Source organism: Somniosus microcephalus, chromosome 16 (assembly GCF_052327205.1).
Source record: "Somniosus microcephalus isolate GS21.2 chromosome 16, FLI_Smic_1.0, whole genome shotgun sequence".
In the NCBI taxonomy this organism is placed as follows: Eukaryota; Metazoa; Chordata; class Chondrichthyes; order Squaliformes; family Somniosidae; genus Somniosus; species Somniosus microcephalus.
Genome location: NC_141002.1, coordinates 47,416,062 through 47,434,010, shown reverse-complemented (window position 1 = coordinate 47,434,010; position 17,949 = coordinate 47,416,062). Strand labels below are relative to the sequence as shown.

Genomic DNA, 17,949 nt, shown 5'->3' with positions numbered 1-17,949 from the left:
CAGCAAGGCATATTACTGTTGAGCAAAGATTTAGAAAGTAGAAATGTATTCAAAGCCCCATATATAAATTTCAGGAATTCAATGTTGGATTCAAGGAGGTAAATTGGAGAAAATGCAATGGACATAAATACTGCGCAAACCTTGATTTTTATATCGACAACCCATTGGAGGTTTTTTGTAATATCTAGTTGAAATGTTTGCTTTTTATTGGGCACATGAATTAGAGCTAATACTGCAGATAGTGAGTCATTTCCCTTTGAATTTAAAAAGTCCAATGGGCAACTTAATTTTTGTTTTGATTGTTGTAGTGGATTTGCAGATTTCACACAAGTGATGCTGGGTTAAGTTAGTACACCATGTAGCTCAGATTTTTTTTAAAAAGTTTTTTGATAACGTGCTGATTGAGTTATTCACCATGGTGAGGTGATTGAGTGAACATGTTCTTGGGATCTTTTTTCCCATTCACCTGTCAGCATTTTACAACTATGATTTAGGAAGAAGAAAGTAATAAGGTGCAAAAAGGGGATGAATTTTGAAAAAACATTGAGAGATAGTGGTAAAGGGAAATGTGGGCCCATTAAAGACCGAGGCAGATGAGAATATAATGGACAAGGAAAAGGCAGACTTATTAAATGAGTATGTATCTGGAGGAAGAGGGCAAAATATCAGTGTTACAAGGGAGCCTAAAAATAAGTCAAGGGAAGGAATGTAGTGTAAAGTTTTTTTTAAATGGTAATGGAGCAAATAATTGGGATATATCTCCAGGATCTGATGGTTTCCACTCCAGGGTATTAAAAACAGGCAAAGAAATTGCAGATGCATTAGTCATAATTTTTCAATGCCCTCCAGTTTCAGGAATTGTGCCTTTTTGGTTTGGGAGCTTACACATGTACTACGCCATACAGACGAGGGGGCCATATTGTGTTCCTATCCCGTGCTGATCTCAGCCATGGCAACAATTGAAGTGCTTTGTAATGTTTCTGAGAGGTGTGTTAAGGTTGTACATAAATGTTAGTCTGTTTACAATTGGCTTGGTTAGGGAGGGCGAAGAATCAGCCGGGGTCCCTGCTTCTGATCATTGTCCCGTCACCTCTGCGAGAAATTGCGCCTGTGTTTAATTTATTTAAGAAGGGAGGGAGAAACCAGGTAATGGCAGATCTGTCAGTTTAACATCAATTGTGGGGGGGAAAAAAACATCAATTGTGGGAAAGATATTGCAATCATCAGAGGCAGAGTGATTGAGCACTTGAACAACTATCAGCTGATCAGAGAGTCAGCATGGATTTGTGAAGGATAGGCCATGTCTGACTAATCTAGTTGAAATTTTTTAGGTCACTACCATGGTGGATAAGGGAGCATCTATTGATGTTGTCTATATGGACTTCCAGAAGGCATATGTGATAAGGTTCCGCACAAGAGATTATTAGCAAAAATGAGTGTGCATAAAATTGAAATACGTGGGGTTGCGGGGATAGGGTGGGATGTGTGTTGGTGTAGGGGTTACGGGGATCGGGTGGGATGTGTGTCGGTGCAGGCTCGATGGGCCGAAATGGCCTCTGTCTGTACTGTGAGGTTTCTGTGATTTCTGTGATAACCTTGTGAAATGGGTTGGTAATTGGTTGGGAGGTAGGAGATAGAGAGTAGGGATACAGGGAATGTACTCTGATTCATGGGATGTGACAATTGATGTTCCCCAGGGATCTGTACTGGGACCTCAGCTTTGCACCATATATGTTAAGGCGTTGAATGAAGGGGAGTGTTGCATGTCACACTAAGTTAGGAGGCACACTAAGTTCTGTGGATGAGAGCAGGAAGTTGCAAAGGGAAATAGACAGATTAAGTGTGTGGGCAAAACTATGGCAAATGGAATTCAGTGTGGGGGAACTGTGAGGTCATCCATCCACTTTGGATCTGAGAAATACAAATCAGAATATTTTCTTAATGGTGAGAGACTTGGAGCTGTGCAGGAGCAAAGGGATTCTTGAGCATAAATTACTAAAAGCTAATGCACAGGTAGAAAAAGTAATTAAAAAGGCTATTGGAATGTTGGCCTTTATCTCCAGGCAATTGAAATTCAAAAGTGAGGAAGTGATGTTTCACTTGTATTGAGCCTTTGCGAGATCCTAACTGCATTCTGTTCTGGGCACTGAACCTCAGGAAAGATATATTGGCCTTGGAAGGGGTACAGTGCAGATTTGCCAGAATTATGCCAGGACTTAAAGGGTTAAATTGAAGACTGGTTGGCTTGTATTTCTTTGAGTTTAGAATGTTGGGGGGTGATCTAATCAAGGTATTTAAAATGATAACAGTATTCAATATGATCGATACAGAGAAGCTACTCCCTGTAGTGGGGGAATCCAGAACAAGGCATAATCTTCAAATTAGAGCTCGGCCATTTAGAAGTGAAATTGGGAAGCACTTTTCCACACAAACGGTAGTGGACATCTGGAATTCTTTCCCCAAAAGGCTGTTGATGCTGGGTCGATTTAAATTTTCAAGACTGAGATCAATAGATTTTTGTTGGGTAAGGGTATTGAGGCATACAGAACAAAGGCGGGTTATGAAGTTGAGATACAGATCAGTCATGCTCTAATTGAATTGTGGAACGGGCTCGTGTTCCTAAGCGAAAAGGTTGTTATCGCAGGTTTATGATGTTGCATTAATTGTAACATCCCTAATTGATATACAGGTATGACCACGTGAAGCCGTCAAAGCAAGGATTGTCGGAGGTTCAGAGTGGTCCTACGCCATTGATCCCGAAGGATTCTGCCACCGCATCAGCTACTAAACTTACTCCACTTACCAAATTAAATGGTGAAATGAGCACAAAAACAGCAGTGATTGAAGAATCCAACCCTGCAACAACAAGCTCAAACCTGGAGGACTGGGTTAATGCAGCAGAGTTTATACCTGGACAGCCATACTGTGGACGAAGTAAGCTGATTCGACATGTTTACGTGCTTGATACTTAACGAAATAAAAAAAAAACACACAAACAACCTACTGTAGTATTTCTCAGTTTACTGTATATAGCCTCCAATATACATTATTTACAATAACTTTTAACAAACGGTTCCCTATTTTTTACTGTACAAAATGAACATGGGCTACCTGTATAGGGCTAGGTAAATGGTTCAGATTTGATTTCCATTTTAAAAGAGCTGTTGGTTTCGGTTCTCTTTGCTCAGATTTTGTGAAAATGGAGGGTTACAATGTTAAACTAAAACAGCACAATTATGTGATTTATGTTAGATTTATGTGTCCATGTCCCTGTACCCCTCCTCCTGCCCCACCCGCCTCCCCAGGTTACACACACATTTGCTTATGTTAGGAGCTGGTATTACAATGCTCCTGTAATGGCTGCGTGCTTTTCTCCCCCCACTTACTGGTTCTCCTAGATTCCTCCTGAATATAACATTTATGTAAAATAATGTAACATTGATGTAAAGTCAAATCAAATGGGAGCCCTCACCCTTAGGATGCAAAATGCCATAATGCATTTAGGAATAAAGCTACAAATCGGTAACCCTTCCCAAAATCCATCTTTGCTGGAAGTTGCTAAGCATTGTTTAATTATTTGAGGAAGGAGAAATGCTTTCAGCGTATAATACTTATTCCCTAGTGTCTTTCCTCAATTGTTTGATATTTGAATTGATTTTCTGTAAGAATACAGAAGGAAGATAACACCAGAAAACATCATGTCAGAGTTTACAATCGTGATGCAGAGTACAACATGCTAATCAAGGATAGGGAAGAACTACATGCCAGATATCTTTAGGTCCATAGAACTGCTTTACCTTGTCAAAAGGTATTGTTAAGTGGAACCTAAGGAACAGCACAACCTGGCATATTTCTGGAAGTATCAAGAGAGAGGCTGGGACAGAGGGAGGCAACAGGACACCAGTCAGTGCAACCACCAGTCTGTTACTGGATGTCGTCCATAAGTACTGAATAAATGTTCCTCGGGCTTTTTGTAAAATCACGAACAATAATTCCTGTTTTCATGAACTCTGGCCATGCTGCATTTTACTTAACCAGCTCAGAAGTAGACATGTTTACCCACGTCCAGTGCAGTAATCCTCTTGGAAATGCATCTTCCAGCTACCAATAATTGCTATATAGTCCTTTTGTATAAAGTGGCTGATGAGCAGTATTTAAATTTGTCAAGTTCCTCAAAGGGCTTTCCTTTATTCAACTGTTGGATGAGAATGCTGCAAAGGCTGGAGTTGGCTGCTTTTTAAGGGATAAAGTGGCTCCAAGTGCATGTGTCTCAAGTGATGAAACCAAGAACTTTATTCACATCTGTCATTTTCAAAATGTAACTTTTTCAACAATTAGTGGCTGTATAAAGCTTGATATACTGCAGCAGTTTGCAGCTTCTGCCATTTAGTGTGAAGGTGCTGTATTTATGGTTCTAAATAGTTAACATACCAAAATCCGCTCCGGTTACTATATCTGGGATAGCCTAACTTAGCTTTTAAAAGCTAATTTACAATGGAGCCCTCCTGGGATGCCATACAGTACAGTGGAACTTAATATTAAATTATTCTTGCAAAACTCTTGGTCTTTTTCCTGAGATTTAGCAGTAGCTACATAATTATTGAGGATATCTTGAACCCTTCCTTAGAATTAGTACTTTACAGTTTCACATTTGCGATAACGAGGCCTCTTGTAAAACCAAATATAAAAAGGTCAATAATAAAAAGTATTAAAATATAGTTTACAAAAGTGTAAGTGTAATTTAAGAACTGTGCATCCAAAATGATTACATCTGTTTTTTAAATTGCAAGTGCTTGGAAAAAATGGTTGCGACTGAAAAGGCTAGTTATAAAAGTATAAATCTGAGGTGAATAATTTACCTTATTGTTTTTAACCTAGCAATTTTAGCTATGTCTCGTATCAAAGCACATTCCTTGTGCCAGTAGATTTCATTATTAAAAAGCCATCAACGTGTGCAAGTCATTTAAAAAATTTTGTCCAGGAATATTCATGTAAAATGAACATTAATGAATGGTTTAAATATACTTTCTTAAAAATCCTCCTCAGATGACAGATAAATTAAACAATATTTCCTTTTTCCCAAAAGGATTCTCAAGTGCCTGATCCTGTGTGACTGCTTGTGGATGGTCAGGTACTGAAGCAGACCTGGTTGTAAACCTGTGCTGCTGTTGAAACCAGGAGGGGAAACTGCAGCTCCATCTTTCCACTGTTGACCTAGTTTCAAGATGGCAGAGTTGCCACAGCACTGTTTTGTGAATTTTTCTAAAATTTGGTTTTTATATATCAACAATAGAATTGCTATATCAACAATTTCCCATAACCATATGATTTTGGCAGAGCAGACTCTTTTTGAAATTTCCTTTCTTAAAAAAAGGAATTGCACTCCTTTTCATTTTTGGGGGTCTTTGTGTATTACATACTTGACCCAGCTAGCTAAGTGGCAGCTAGCTTCCTCAAATACCACTTTGAAACTGGCAGCCTGGATACGTAGTTACTCATGGCCTGATTCTTCTTCATGTGTCAATGAAATCTTGAAATTAAAAACAATTGTCTCAATATATATGTCCTTAAGTGCTATTTAATGCAGCATATATGTATCACCTTCACACTGTTTTTTATGAAGTGTAAACTTTGGCGATGTGACCTTATAGAATTAGAATTCTAATGTGAAGAGACATAGTTACAAGTGTGGTTATTTTAAAGAGATTTTCTGTTAATTTTGACTAAACCTGTATAAATTATACACACATGAGAGGGGAGGAGTATATTTACATTTGAAGTACTTCTCCCTTTTCACTTAACTATATTATTCCATTTTAAATATTGCGGGAGGGAAGTATGATCAACCAAACTCCAGACCATTTACTCCAACTTACCTGTAGAGGTCACTGAAGAGATCTAAAAGGTGAGACTTGAACTTGTCATCAGTGTTGACCTGTAAGTATCACAAAGTGGGAGTAAATTAAAATTTACGTATTTTTGATATTTTAAAACTTTTTCATCGAGTACTATTGCTTTTAACTAATTGTGTTGGTTATACAAGCTTGACTAGGATATTGAATATTTTTCACTTTGGCAAGACTTTTAAGGAGTCAGAATAAAATGAATTTGTTTTTTCTCAGTTTAATGGCCGATTGTAATTCATTCAGCTGTTAACATTTCATTTCACTAGACAGAACATTTAATTTCACTAGACAAGATGCTTAAAAAGAAATTAGTTTCCGTAAATGACAAAAGTATTGTAAGAGTGCACAAACACCTTGACTGGTTGCATATATTTGGCAGCTGGTATATGAGCATGCTTGCAGCAAGTTGTAAATAGGAGACACAGCTGGATTGAAACAGAAGACTGCAATCAAGCCATCATCGGATACAATTGTGTGTTATTGCTGTTCAGTTACACTTTACCCCTTCCCTGATTTTTTTCATGTTACTGTTTCTCTTTATCTGGTAAGTCACATAGTCTTTGCCTCCCAGCTGTAGTTGAACCCTATGGTACTCTGTAGTATGGAATGCTTGTCCACCTTGCTTTCGAACTTGCTCCTGTAGTGCATCTTACATATTTTGCAGTGCCTAGTTATTAATGTTTGTTATTTTGTCTGTTATATCTACTAAAATGATAATGTATCAGCATTTAAGATAACTTATATTTTGTATAAAAGGTTCATGTCTTAAGAATTAAAACATCGTGTGTCAACTCAGTCACAATTGTACAAAAATGCACTTAATCATATTTTGTCATTTAATTGATTTTTACATGTTACTTTATATGTGCTCCCTTTCCCTGTCTTCCCTCCCCCCATTGCCTAGAGGGTGGGTGAAACCGATTAGCTTGTAGATGTTTTATGACCTGTTGTCTGTGCTGCTGATTGTTCAAGACTGAGGTCTCTTACCTGAGGTGAAATGCCCTTTCACTGCAAGGTGGAAGCAAAAACCCATCTATAGAAAGCAACCAAGTTCAAATTTGTATTTTGTTTAATCCCTTTTGTTTTATGATGTCATGTGCCTGTTATTTCTGAGCTTTTCTTTACATTATTCAAAATACTTCTGTTTTTTGCGTGCTTTTCTTCGAATTATATTTTTCCTCGTGGTTTCATTTTGTTTCTAAAAAGTTCACCTCATAGTCCACCAGTAGGAAGGAATGGTATTTGAAGCCAGTTACAGGCATAGGTGTTTGTGGACGGATTCAACGCACAGTGCGAGAGAGCAGTTGTCGATTGATTCACTGGTTTTGGCACAATTCAGGTGAATGGGTGCGAGAATCCCAGAAGATTATGGCATCAGATGCGAATGGTTTTGATACTAACTGGAGGAATGGAATGGATACAAGAGGGATTGGGGAGATGTGACCAAACATACAGGGAAAGGGTTAAAGATCTTTACATACCTGTTTGAGATTTTTAGTTTTTCTTCTAAAGTCAATTGCAACTGTATACAATCTATTCTCTGATTGAATCCAGTTTGGTGACATTAAGATTTAATTTTGAAATACCATTACTTATGTAAGTTTAAGTCTGCAATAAAGAATGCAATGATCCACAGTGTAGATTTTTTTTAACCAGAGTAAGTTGTAGTCCAAGATTCCTACACTAATCTCTATATTTAAAGTGGTATAAATGCAACAAAATCTCTTCAATAAAACCAAAAGTAACCAAAGCAGGTATTGCCATAAGTTCTGCTTCTCAAAATTTGAGCACTACTGCTCACTATAACAGTATTTTAGCTAGGACCAGAGAATGTGGAGAATTTTTATTTATGCATTTGATGCATTTAAGTGCTATTGTGTGTTGGTGGAATTTTACCATAGCTGCTGTTTGGGTTGCTGTGATCCGAAGTCAGTCTAATATAATAACTGTATTTTTCAATAATGACAGTTAATCCGGTACCAAAGTTGTATACCGTTGACATGAAATATTGGGAGAGTTGGCACACAACAAGCCAAAAACTGAATTAAAACACCACATTAAGTTACAATTGTATATTTAATATTGAATCATTTCACGACAGTAAATTGTTCTCCGAGTTCCGGTGCCACTTCTATACCTTTCCATCTTTACTTTTTTGGTTTGTGATTTTATTTGAATCCTTTTGATTAAGATTAGAGCCTTGTATTCTTTGTGTAATGTGGTTAAATCATTTCTTTTGATTTATATTGCTGCCTCATAATTGATCCTGGATATCCCATTGTTCTCCATTTGTCAATCAGCTGATATCTCGGGGAAAAATTTCTATAATCTAAGAACAATCTGAGTGTAGGAAATTGATTAGTAGTTGTAGATTTTGGAATAATGTCTGCATTTTGATTTGAAGAATAAGCTGTAGACATTTTTGTAGTCCTTGAGCTATTTTATATGGGCATCAGGACGCAGGCAGTCATTTACATAAAAAAGGTGCTATCGGTCATGTGAAGTCCTTATTCTGTGCATAATATGTGAGCCTGCAGTGCTATTTACTGTTGGCTTTCTAATACAGACCCTGATTATTTGCTTAAAAAAATATTAAACGGCCAATTGTTGTAATTTTCCCATAAGGCTTCAATCTGCATTTACTCTCCTTCCCTAGCATCTAAAATTAAAATGAGAGGATGGAGCAGGATTTCAGCTCTCTGTCTATGGTGCAATTAATATAGGAACATGTTTTCCTAGTATTAACATTTGAGGTATAATTTGCATACTTCTAGAATATTCTCTAATGTTTTGCCAGGAACCTAAGAATGAATTGATTGAATTTTCCTTCACTCTGCTGAGGGAGTGCTGCACTGTCGGAGGTGCCGTCTTTCGGATGAGACGTTAAACCGAGGCCCTGTCTGCTCTCTGGTGGATGTAAAATATCCCATGGCACTATTTTGAAGAAAAGCAGGGGAGTTATCCCCAGTGTCCTGGCCAATATGTATCCCTCAATCAACATAACAAAAACAGTTTATCTGGTCATTTGTGGGAGCTTGCTGTGTGCAAATTGGCTGTCGCGTTTCCCAGGTGACTACACTTCAAATAGTACTTCATTGGCTGTAAAGCACTTTGAGACATCCGGTGGTCGTGACTGGCGCTATATAAACGCAAGTCTGTCTTTCTTTTCACTGTTAATTCAATATCAAGTTGAAAGAAGCCGTTGTTCTGGTCAAGCAATATGATGATCAGTTTAGACTAGGTCACTGCAGCAGTGGAAGAAGTAAGTCACCATTATTGTATGTCTTTTCAGACAACTCTTGACTTTTGTGACCACTGACCAAATGTCCATCATTAGTCCAGGCCAGTAAATTGCCAGAAAGTGAGGTGATGGTTGCACAAATATCTGATCAGGAACTCGCGTGCACCAGAAACTAGAAGAGATAAAATTGGCAAGATGTATGGAAAGACGTCTGACAAATCAGGTCATCACTGGTTGAAGTGATTGTGCCATTATCTGTCCTCATCTCCTAGGCTTGGGCGTCTACTTCAGATATAGGGTACTTCAAATTCATAAATCAATGTTCTTAAGTACTATATGATCCCATCTGAAAGCAGGGTGTTAGAAAGGCAGTATACATTTGAGTAGGGTAATGACATTAAACAAATTTCTACCTATGATGGACTTTGTAAAGAAGCAGGAAGTCCATGTGCTGGAATAAACCTGCCTAGTCCTCAGATCGAAACTTGATGAAACTCCTGTGGCCTTACCTAAAGGACTTGGAATACCTTGAAGACATTAGTTCAGTCACTGGCTGCTGTTGGGAGGAGTGGAGTTGTGTCTCAACAACTGTACCAATGTGCTGATTGATCCAATGTGCTGATTGAGCCCATGTACAGCTGACTGCGGTCCATGAATGACAACACGTAGTTTGCCGCACAAACTTTTGAACTGATTAGAGTTTATCTTTCAAATCTTCCACAGCGGTGTTCAAAAGAGAATTCTATTCTAGATTTCCTATGTGTAAAAAAAAAAAAAAAAATAGGCTCAGTAATGAAAATCTAATAATGCCACTATTATTCTCTATCATTTAGCATATTTTTGGATAAACATATGTATAGCGTATGAACCTAACTTGAAATCTAATAGATCTGTTTGTAACATTTGTTGCTGCGCCTCAACCTCTGTTAAAATCCACATTGTTTATGGTTCCCTGACCAGCAGAAAAAGTATACCAATTTTGTTTTTCACCTGCCATATAGTGCTACAATATTATTGGTCAGGTGCCCAAATATGACATTTTATAACTGTCTAACTTAATTAGTTTTCAGTCCCAAAACACACTTCCAGCCTCCTGGATGCATAATTACCCTAGTTAAATTGGATTGCTTTACAGAAGAAGGGCAACGGTTTGAAAAATCCAGACAGTTGTTTCCTGATTATCTATGAGCACACCTGGGTAATTCTGCAAATGTGATAATTGACAGTCCTGCAACAATTGTCACTTTTGTGTATGATTTACCTGCATCCAAGTAAAACTCATAAATGACTAAATTAATTTCTTCGATGTATATTTCTGCATTTGGAAATTTATACAACATTGCAGTAAATCCAGATATGGAAATTCCTAAGAATACTGTAGTGAAGAATGGCTGGGTGATTGTTGTTCAAATCAATTAAATATTTTAAAGATTAAAAAAATATACAACTGCATATTTAGGGATGTAATGGGTTATGTTAGTTCTGATATGCTAGTATGTATTTAGCATTAACATTGTTAAACTGTATTTATTTATTTATTTATTTAATTAATTTTTAATCTAAAGAAACGCACATGCCTTAATTTGCCTTGCTGTGCTTTAAAAGTAAAACTTCACAGGAATGCTTATTCATGGCATTTTGAAGCAGGAGGAGTCATTCAGTTTATAATTTGTAGTGGGAGGAGCAGTTTCAACCCCCAGTGCCACTGAGTTACTTATCACAGCAATGGAGTGTGAAAGGACAAGCAGGAGTCTGGCATCTCCTTGCAGGGAGAAGGGTAATTTGAGTTCGGTGTTTCTGTTGGGCAGTTGTTATGTGCAGCTCTTGCTTGCTAAAAAGTATAATCACAACAACCCAGGAGCCAGCCACCCACCCTGTCCTTTAGCCACATTAGTTGGAAGGCCCAGGGAGGACATGTACAGGAAACTTTCTGGTATCCGGCACCGACAGGACCGAGCTGGTGCCGTTAGATCAAAACTGCCGTAGAAACCAGCGCTAATGTTAAAACATACGGAGCTCAGAGCTCCGTGTGCAGCAACAAGCCCTGTTGCTTAGCAACAGCTGCAAAACAGTCGGCGCAGCTTGCAAGCATCTAGCTGAAGCTGTTGCTTAGCTACAGAGACACTTGCAGAGCCAGGACTGGAGAAAAGAAGCAACGAAAAGAAAAAAAATTATCTGAACCGACTCCTGAATTTTGCCGGTAGATAGAGCTATCCGGACATTTAACCTCCAGATAAATGAAAGTTTCCTGTAATTTAAAAAAAAAAAAAAAAGTGCATGCCCTCATAGGAGGTTACATACCCTTCCAACTGTTTTACATTTTAGATTTTTTTGCCATAAAATAAGTTGAACTTCAGAAGTTTAGACAAATGTCAGTTAATCATTTAATACAAAATGCATTATTGCTTTTTAATTAGGGGTACTTTGGAGCATCATATTGCATAAATACATGTTGCACCAAATTTAATTAATGTGTCATAGATCACTCCATTAGTTTTATCGTGCAAGTTATTTAAATATGTAAGGTGCAAGTACAGCACGTTAAAGGATACAATGCATTAATATTCACGTAAAACATAAATTGTATTTGTTAACCTAAGTTGAAACTCTAGTTGCAATATGGTGCCCTTCTAGTGGGCAGTACTTAAGTCTTTTTAGATTGTTTATCCAAGAAAAATACACAACAGTCTAAATGAAGTTACATCAGCATCCAATACTAATACATTCTTCATAAATTGTTCGGGATTCCCAGGTGGCCTGAAAAGTGTACTTTTGTGTAATGTCCACTTGTTATAACCACTACAGCTCTCGAATTTTTTTTTGTTCTCTCATGCATTATCCTCTATTTAAAGGGACTGTGATTGAAATTCTTCACTAAAATTTATACAAAGCAGCAGGTTAATAGGTATCCATTCCCTGGTACGTAAAGGAATTTGTAGTCACAGCTGTTTCTTAACTTCTCTGGTTTCAGGTTAAACCAGTGGCCACTCTTCCATGACCCTGTCCGTCCGCCCCTACTACCCCCTGTGAACATTTAAAAAATATTTTTATATGGTGGTATGATACTGGGGCTTAGAGGATTAAATTGAGGACAGGTTGCATAAGCTTGGCTTATATTCCCTTGTATAGAAGATTGAGGGGTGATCTGGTTGAGGTGTTTAAAATGGTAAATGGATTCAAGAGGGTAGATGAAGAGAAAGTATTTCCTCTGGGCGGGGGGAGGCGAACCATGAGCGAGGGGACATAATCCAGATCCAGGCCATTTAGAAGGGAAATCGGTAGTAGAAATCTGGAATTCACTCCCCCAAAAGGCTGTGGATACTGGGATGGAGCTTTCGAGACTGAGATTTTTGTTGGGTAAGTCCATTTAAAATTGTAACAGAGTGGGGAAGCTAGTATTAAAATAATAAACTTGGACTCGAGCACAGCTAACGACTGGAAAGTCATGAGGGAGCTGGGGAGAAGGCACTGAAACAGTAAACCTGCACTTGAGCAGAGTTAAAGTGTGAGGGAAGTTGAGGGATATGGAGCTAAAGTGGGTAAATGGATTTGAGGTAAAGATCAACCAGGATCTAATTGAATGGCGGAGCAGGCTCGAGAGGCTGAATGTTCTACTCCAGTTCCTATGTACTTTCTCTCCAGACTTCCCTCACTCTTTAACTCTGTGCTTGAGTCCAAGTTTATTATTTTAATACTAGCTTCCCCAGTCTGTTACAAATTTAAAAACAACTTTCATTTACATGGTGTCATTATTTACATATAGCAAAACATACTAAGGCACATCTCGAGCATAAACTGACGAATCAGACAAAAATTGACACTGAGCCAAAGAAGGGGATATTAGGAGGGCTGACTAAAAGCTTGGTCAAAGAGGTAGGATTTTAGGAGGGTCTTAAAGGAGGAGAGATGTGGACTGGCAGAGAGGTATAGGGAGGAAATTCCAGAGCTTAGGGCCGGCGACTGAAGGCACGGCCAATGGGGCAAAGGCAGTGAGGGATGTGTAAGAGACCAGAGTTGGAGGAATGCCGAGTTCTGAGGGTTGTGCGGCTGGAGGAGGTTACAGATATAGGGAGGGGTGAGGCCATGAAGGAATTTGAACAAGAGATGAGAATTTTAAAATGGAGGCATTGGTGGACCTGGAGCCAATGTACTGAACACAGTAGTGATGGATGAGTGGGACTTTGTCAGGGTTGGGGTAAAGGACAGCAGAGTTTGGATGAGCTCTAGTTTATGCAGGGTGGAGGTCAGTCCAAATAGCATTGGAATAGAGAATCAGGCTGACAACAGAGGCATTGGAGTCAAGAGAGGTGGTGGCAAGGTAGAGGTGGGTGTCATCAGCGTACATGTGGAATCTGATGTCATGTCTTCGGATGATATAGCCAAGGGGCAGCATATAGATGAGGGATAGGAGGGAACCATCGATAAATCCTTGGGCGACTCCAAAGATAATGGAGTGAGAAGAGAAGCCATTGCTAGAGATTTTTTGGCTACGATTAGATAGGTCTGAGTGGAGCCAAGTGATGTCAGTCCCACTCAGCTAGGCATTGGAGGATGGTGTGGTCGACTGTGTCAAAGGCTGCAGGGAGGTCAAGAAGTATGAAGTGGGATAGTGCACCAGAAGCACAGAGGATGTCCTTTGTGGCATGGATTAGGGCCGCTTCAGTGCTGTGGCAGGGACGGAAATGTGATTAGAATGGTTCAGACATGGAGTTGCTTCAAACATGGAGTTGTGGGAAAGGTGGGCATGGATTTGGGAGGCATAAAGACATTCAATTACTTTGGAGAGGAATGGGAGGTTGAGGATAGGGTTGTAGTTTGCAAGGATAGAGACATTGAGGGTGAATATCAGTTAGTACGCGGGCCAGGAAGGGAAGTTGGTTGGTCAGCAGTTTAGTGGGAATGGGGTTGAGAGAGAAGGTGGTGAGTTTCATGGATAAGATGAGCTTGCAGAGGACATGATGGGAGAGAAACTAGACAAAGGCACAGGTTCAGGGCTAGGGCAAAGAGAACCTCGGGATGTTTGGCTTGGTGGAGGAAGATGCAGCTGAATGGATGATCTCCGTGTTCGTGATGAAGAAATCCATGAGCTCCTCGCACTTGTTCAAGGTAAGAGTGGAGAGGCGTTTAAGGATTTGGTAGTGGAGAAAAGATGATGGGGTTATCTTTGCATTCCTGAATGATCCTGAAGTAGTGATCAGTTTTGGCAGAGGAGAGCAGGGCCAAATAGAGCTTGTTATGTAGTGCAGCCAGCTCTGGCGATGAATGGCTAAATCAGTTGAGCGCCAGATATGTTCAAATCTGAGGTCTTTGGACTTGAGGAAGTGAAGGTGAGGAAATGATGAGGGTGGGAGAGAGTAAGTGTTTTACTGAGGGAAAGGGCATCAAAGGTGGAGGTGAAGGAGTGCTTGAGCAGATCAACAGCTGCAGAAATATCGTGACAAACAGGCAGCCAATGGCTAGACAGTTGAGAGTTTAAAAGAGCAGTTGTAAATGACTTGGCGAGAGTTTTTCCCCAGGGCGGACGCAGAAGGAAGGGTTATGTGAGTGGTGAGGGATACAAGAAAGTGATCAAAGATGGCCTTGCCTGAGACTAAGACGATGGGAATAAACCATGTGAGATGGCAAGGTCGAAGTGATACTTGGTTTTTCTGCTTTTCCTGTGATTTTTTTTTTTTAAGTAAAGAAAAACTGATAAATTTAAATAAACCCAAAAATGGCCATAATATACACTGAAAATCATCAAAAGTTAAAACTGGAAATTTTACTGATACTCAACTGAGCCCGCAGTCATTTTATCTTGGTGCTTTTTCTGAATGTTGGTTTCACCATTCTGGATATCATTAGGTATATAACAGTGTGGCCTTTGATGATGACTGAAGGCTAGTAACTTGAACTTGGCAGAAATAAGTTGACAGATCAATGGCCTCAATTGCACGGAATGCAGTTGCTTTATGCGGCAATAATGTTGCACTTGTATCCAGCAGTAGTTAAACTGTACACCACATCCAGGCCCTGAGTTTCCTCGGCATTTGCACGCAGAGAGACCTGCAATCTGGGCGCAAACAATTTACGAAGCTTAAAAGACTGTGTATGCTTGGGTGTAAGCGAGATTGTGCTTCCAGGAGGAAACTCCAGGCCCTAGTCTCGGACTGTGCTCTTGAAATAAGTTGGGTATTTTTGTAACTCCATCATTGATGCCACATCCAGCTTGAATTGTGTCATAACCCACTGAAAAATATTTTTTTAATATAAGTTTTGCTTTTTATACCGATTATTGGAGTGGTAAATGGTTGTGAATTGGCTACAATCACATATCAAATTCAACTGTCATTCCTTTAATGCCAAAGTGGTCAACTGGAAATGAAAAGTGGCTTGTTAATAGAAAAAATAATTCTGCAGGGGTCTCATCTGGGACCCTGGTGGTTACACAATTCATTTAACAAAAAATATAGAATAGGCTGCTTCTAGTTATATGAAATTTACTGATTGGACCAAACTAGTTAGGTGACCAGCATAAAGTGGATCAGTGACTTAACCAGATGGATAAATTAATCTATTAATACACATTGAACAGTCAATGTGAAATTTGTATACAAGAAAGGATTTAATTGAAGAAAAGATGGTTTAAGATAGGTATGATACTGTTCTTTTGGAACAATATGCAGTGAGAGTTTCATGAGTCCTTTCAACCCTCAGATAATTTAACTGTCATCTGTGACTTGGAGTTGATTAACTGTACGTAAGGCTGTGGAAAACTGATATCCCCTTAGTTTTTCAGATTAATATTCCTGTCCTTTTTCATCAGTCAACTTCAGGAGACATCTGTTCTGGTCACAGTTGCTACCCAATAAACATAAAGTACATTGCTGAATTAAAAAGGCTTTTCTTGTTGCTGCCATGCCCTGTAAAGCACCTCAATATGGATCAGTTACAGTAGCAGACTTGGAGAGTAGCTTTAGCTGCACTTATACACCTCAGCAGATACCTATTTTTAAAAGAATAAAATGACCCTGGTGCAGCTGTACAGGACTTCATGATGGTTAGTGAATATATGATTGCCCAAAGAATTCCCCAACCTGATGTCCAGTCACAGACTGCAGTGCTCTATGGAGGAACCATTCAACAGCTCATTATTCTTCAAAAGTAGGTGTATTTGCATCTAATGTGTGGGCCACATGAGGTAAGAAATTGTCCTCCAAATATACAGTAAGATTTTCCTTTCATTATTTAAATTTAACCCTTTGAAAAAACTTATTATTTTAACTGAAAAAAATACACATTAACCTACTTGAGATATACTGATTACATTCAAAGAATACTGTCCATGTTGAAACCTCTCTTCCATGTGTTCTATTAATTTCAGTATGCAAACCAGGGAATACTGGTCGAATGAATGTATTGTAGCAAATATGTACATATTAAAGTTGTTGGGAAAGTTTGGGATTCATAATTCAGTCTTAAGTTGATTTTGCTATCTTGTCTGTGTATATGTAAAAACCTACAGAAGTGATCCCAAAACTTTCATGAATGACTGGATTGCATTTAGCTCAGGCTTTCTATGATCTAGATAATATTTAAAAAAAAATTAAAACCTGAGGTACTGAAAGCTAAGCTCGACCCTTTGTGTAGGACCAAAGTGTTAGTTATAAAACAACAGCGAGTATAGAGACAGAATGACTGGGAGTGGCATTGAAGTTTGCTTTTAGCAATGAAATGTGAAGTTTTTGTTTTCCTTTAATTGTAAGCTAGCTCCTGCAATTCTGATGCAGAAGCCTGGATCCTTCCATAAAATATTAAGAGCACCTTAATACAGCTAGATTGCTTTTATTCATAAGGTTTTAGAAATAAAATGACGTTATATTTCTTTGATTTTTATAAAGAAAATAATATGTAATCAACATCCTGTGCTGCTTGTATTGATATTGATTAAAGCACTCCTAAGTACAATTAAAAGTCTGAAGGGCCCAGGCAACAGCGACCCAGGAAACTTTGCATATTCCTTGGACCCTTGTCTTGCAAATTCTTCAACCTGGAGAACTGCTGAGCTTTGTGAGTGAAGCAAATGCTATGAAGGACAGTAAAACCACCTGGTTACGTACTAAGTAAAAGCCGACACTGGTGCACATAACACTTGGGAGATGTACAATGTATGTTTTCGTTTGAGATGTCACATAAATTGAATATCAGCTCCTCCGTCATCAGTGCAGTTTGTCCTGCTCTCAATTAACTGCCTTTCTGCTATAGTGGGTGTACAGCAGACTCACTTTGCAGCATTCATCCATTCTGGAAAAAATGTTTGGAAGTTGCTCGCCACTTAATCAAGTAAAAAAAAAAAAAAAAAAAAATTCTGAAATCTCCTAAAATAACTTTTCACTCAAACATGTCTGCTTGAACTTTAAACAGAGGAAATGAATCCAAAGAAAATATTACACCCTGTTGGTATAGATGAGGAACTAGTCTGGGTGGCAGAAGGAGCTGCAACAGGCCACTTAGGATCTGATCCAACAAGAAATTATAAAGGATTGAAGATGAGGGATTAGTGAGTTACCTGCCAGCTTTCCCAAGCTGAAAAACCTCTGGCTAGTTGTGATTGAAATTTTCCAGCCCTGGTACACGTGGACAGGAGTAATACACAAGCCATACGTGATTGAATTCCCACCTTTTTGCCTGCTGTTTACTATACATAGAGGAGTTGAGAGTGAGACCTATCTGACTCGTACAATGCCAGATGTGAGTGAATTGTTACCTTTTTACCTGGTGTATACTGTAATCTGCATGTACTTTGGTAATTAATGGTTAGAA

The 17,949-nt window shown here is 38.8% G+C and overlaps 1 protein-coding gene across 6 annotated transcripts in view; it reads left to right on the top strand.

Moving 5' to 3' along the window:
• mkrn1 (makorin, ring finger protein, 1) overlaps nucleotides 1–17,949 on the top strand; it is a 106,165-nt gene that overhangs the window by 56,197 nt on the left and 32,019 nt on the right. For all 6 annotated transcript variants that reach the window (XM_086008931.1, XM_086008932.1, XM_086008927.1 and 3 more), the window contains one exon: nucleotides 2,690–2,934. In XM_086008931.1, the coding sequence (XP_085865057.1) occupies nucleotides 2,690–2,934 (245 nt within the window). The remainder of the gene's footprint in view (nucleotides 1–2,689; nucleotides 2,935–17,949) is intronic.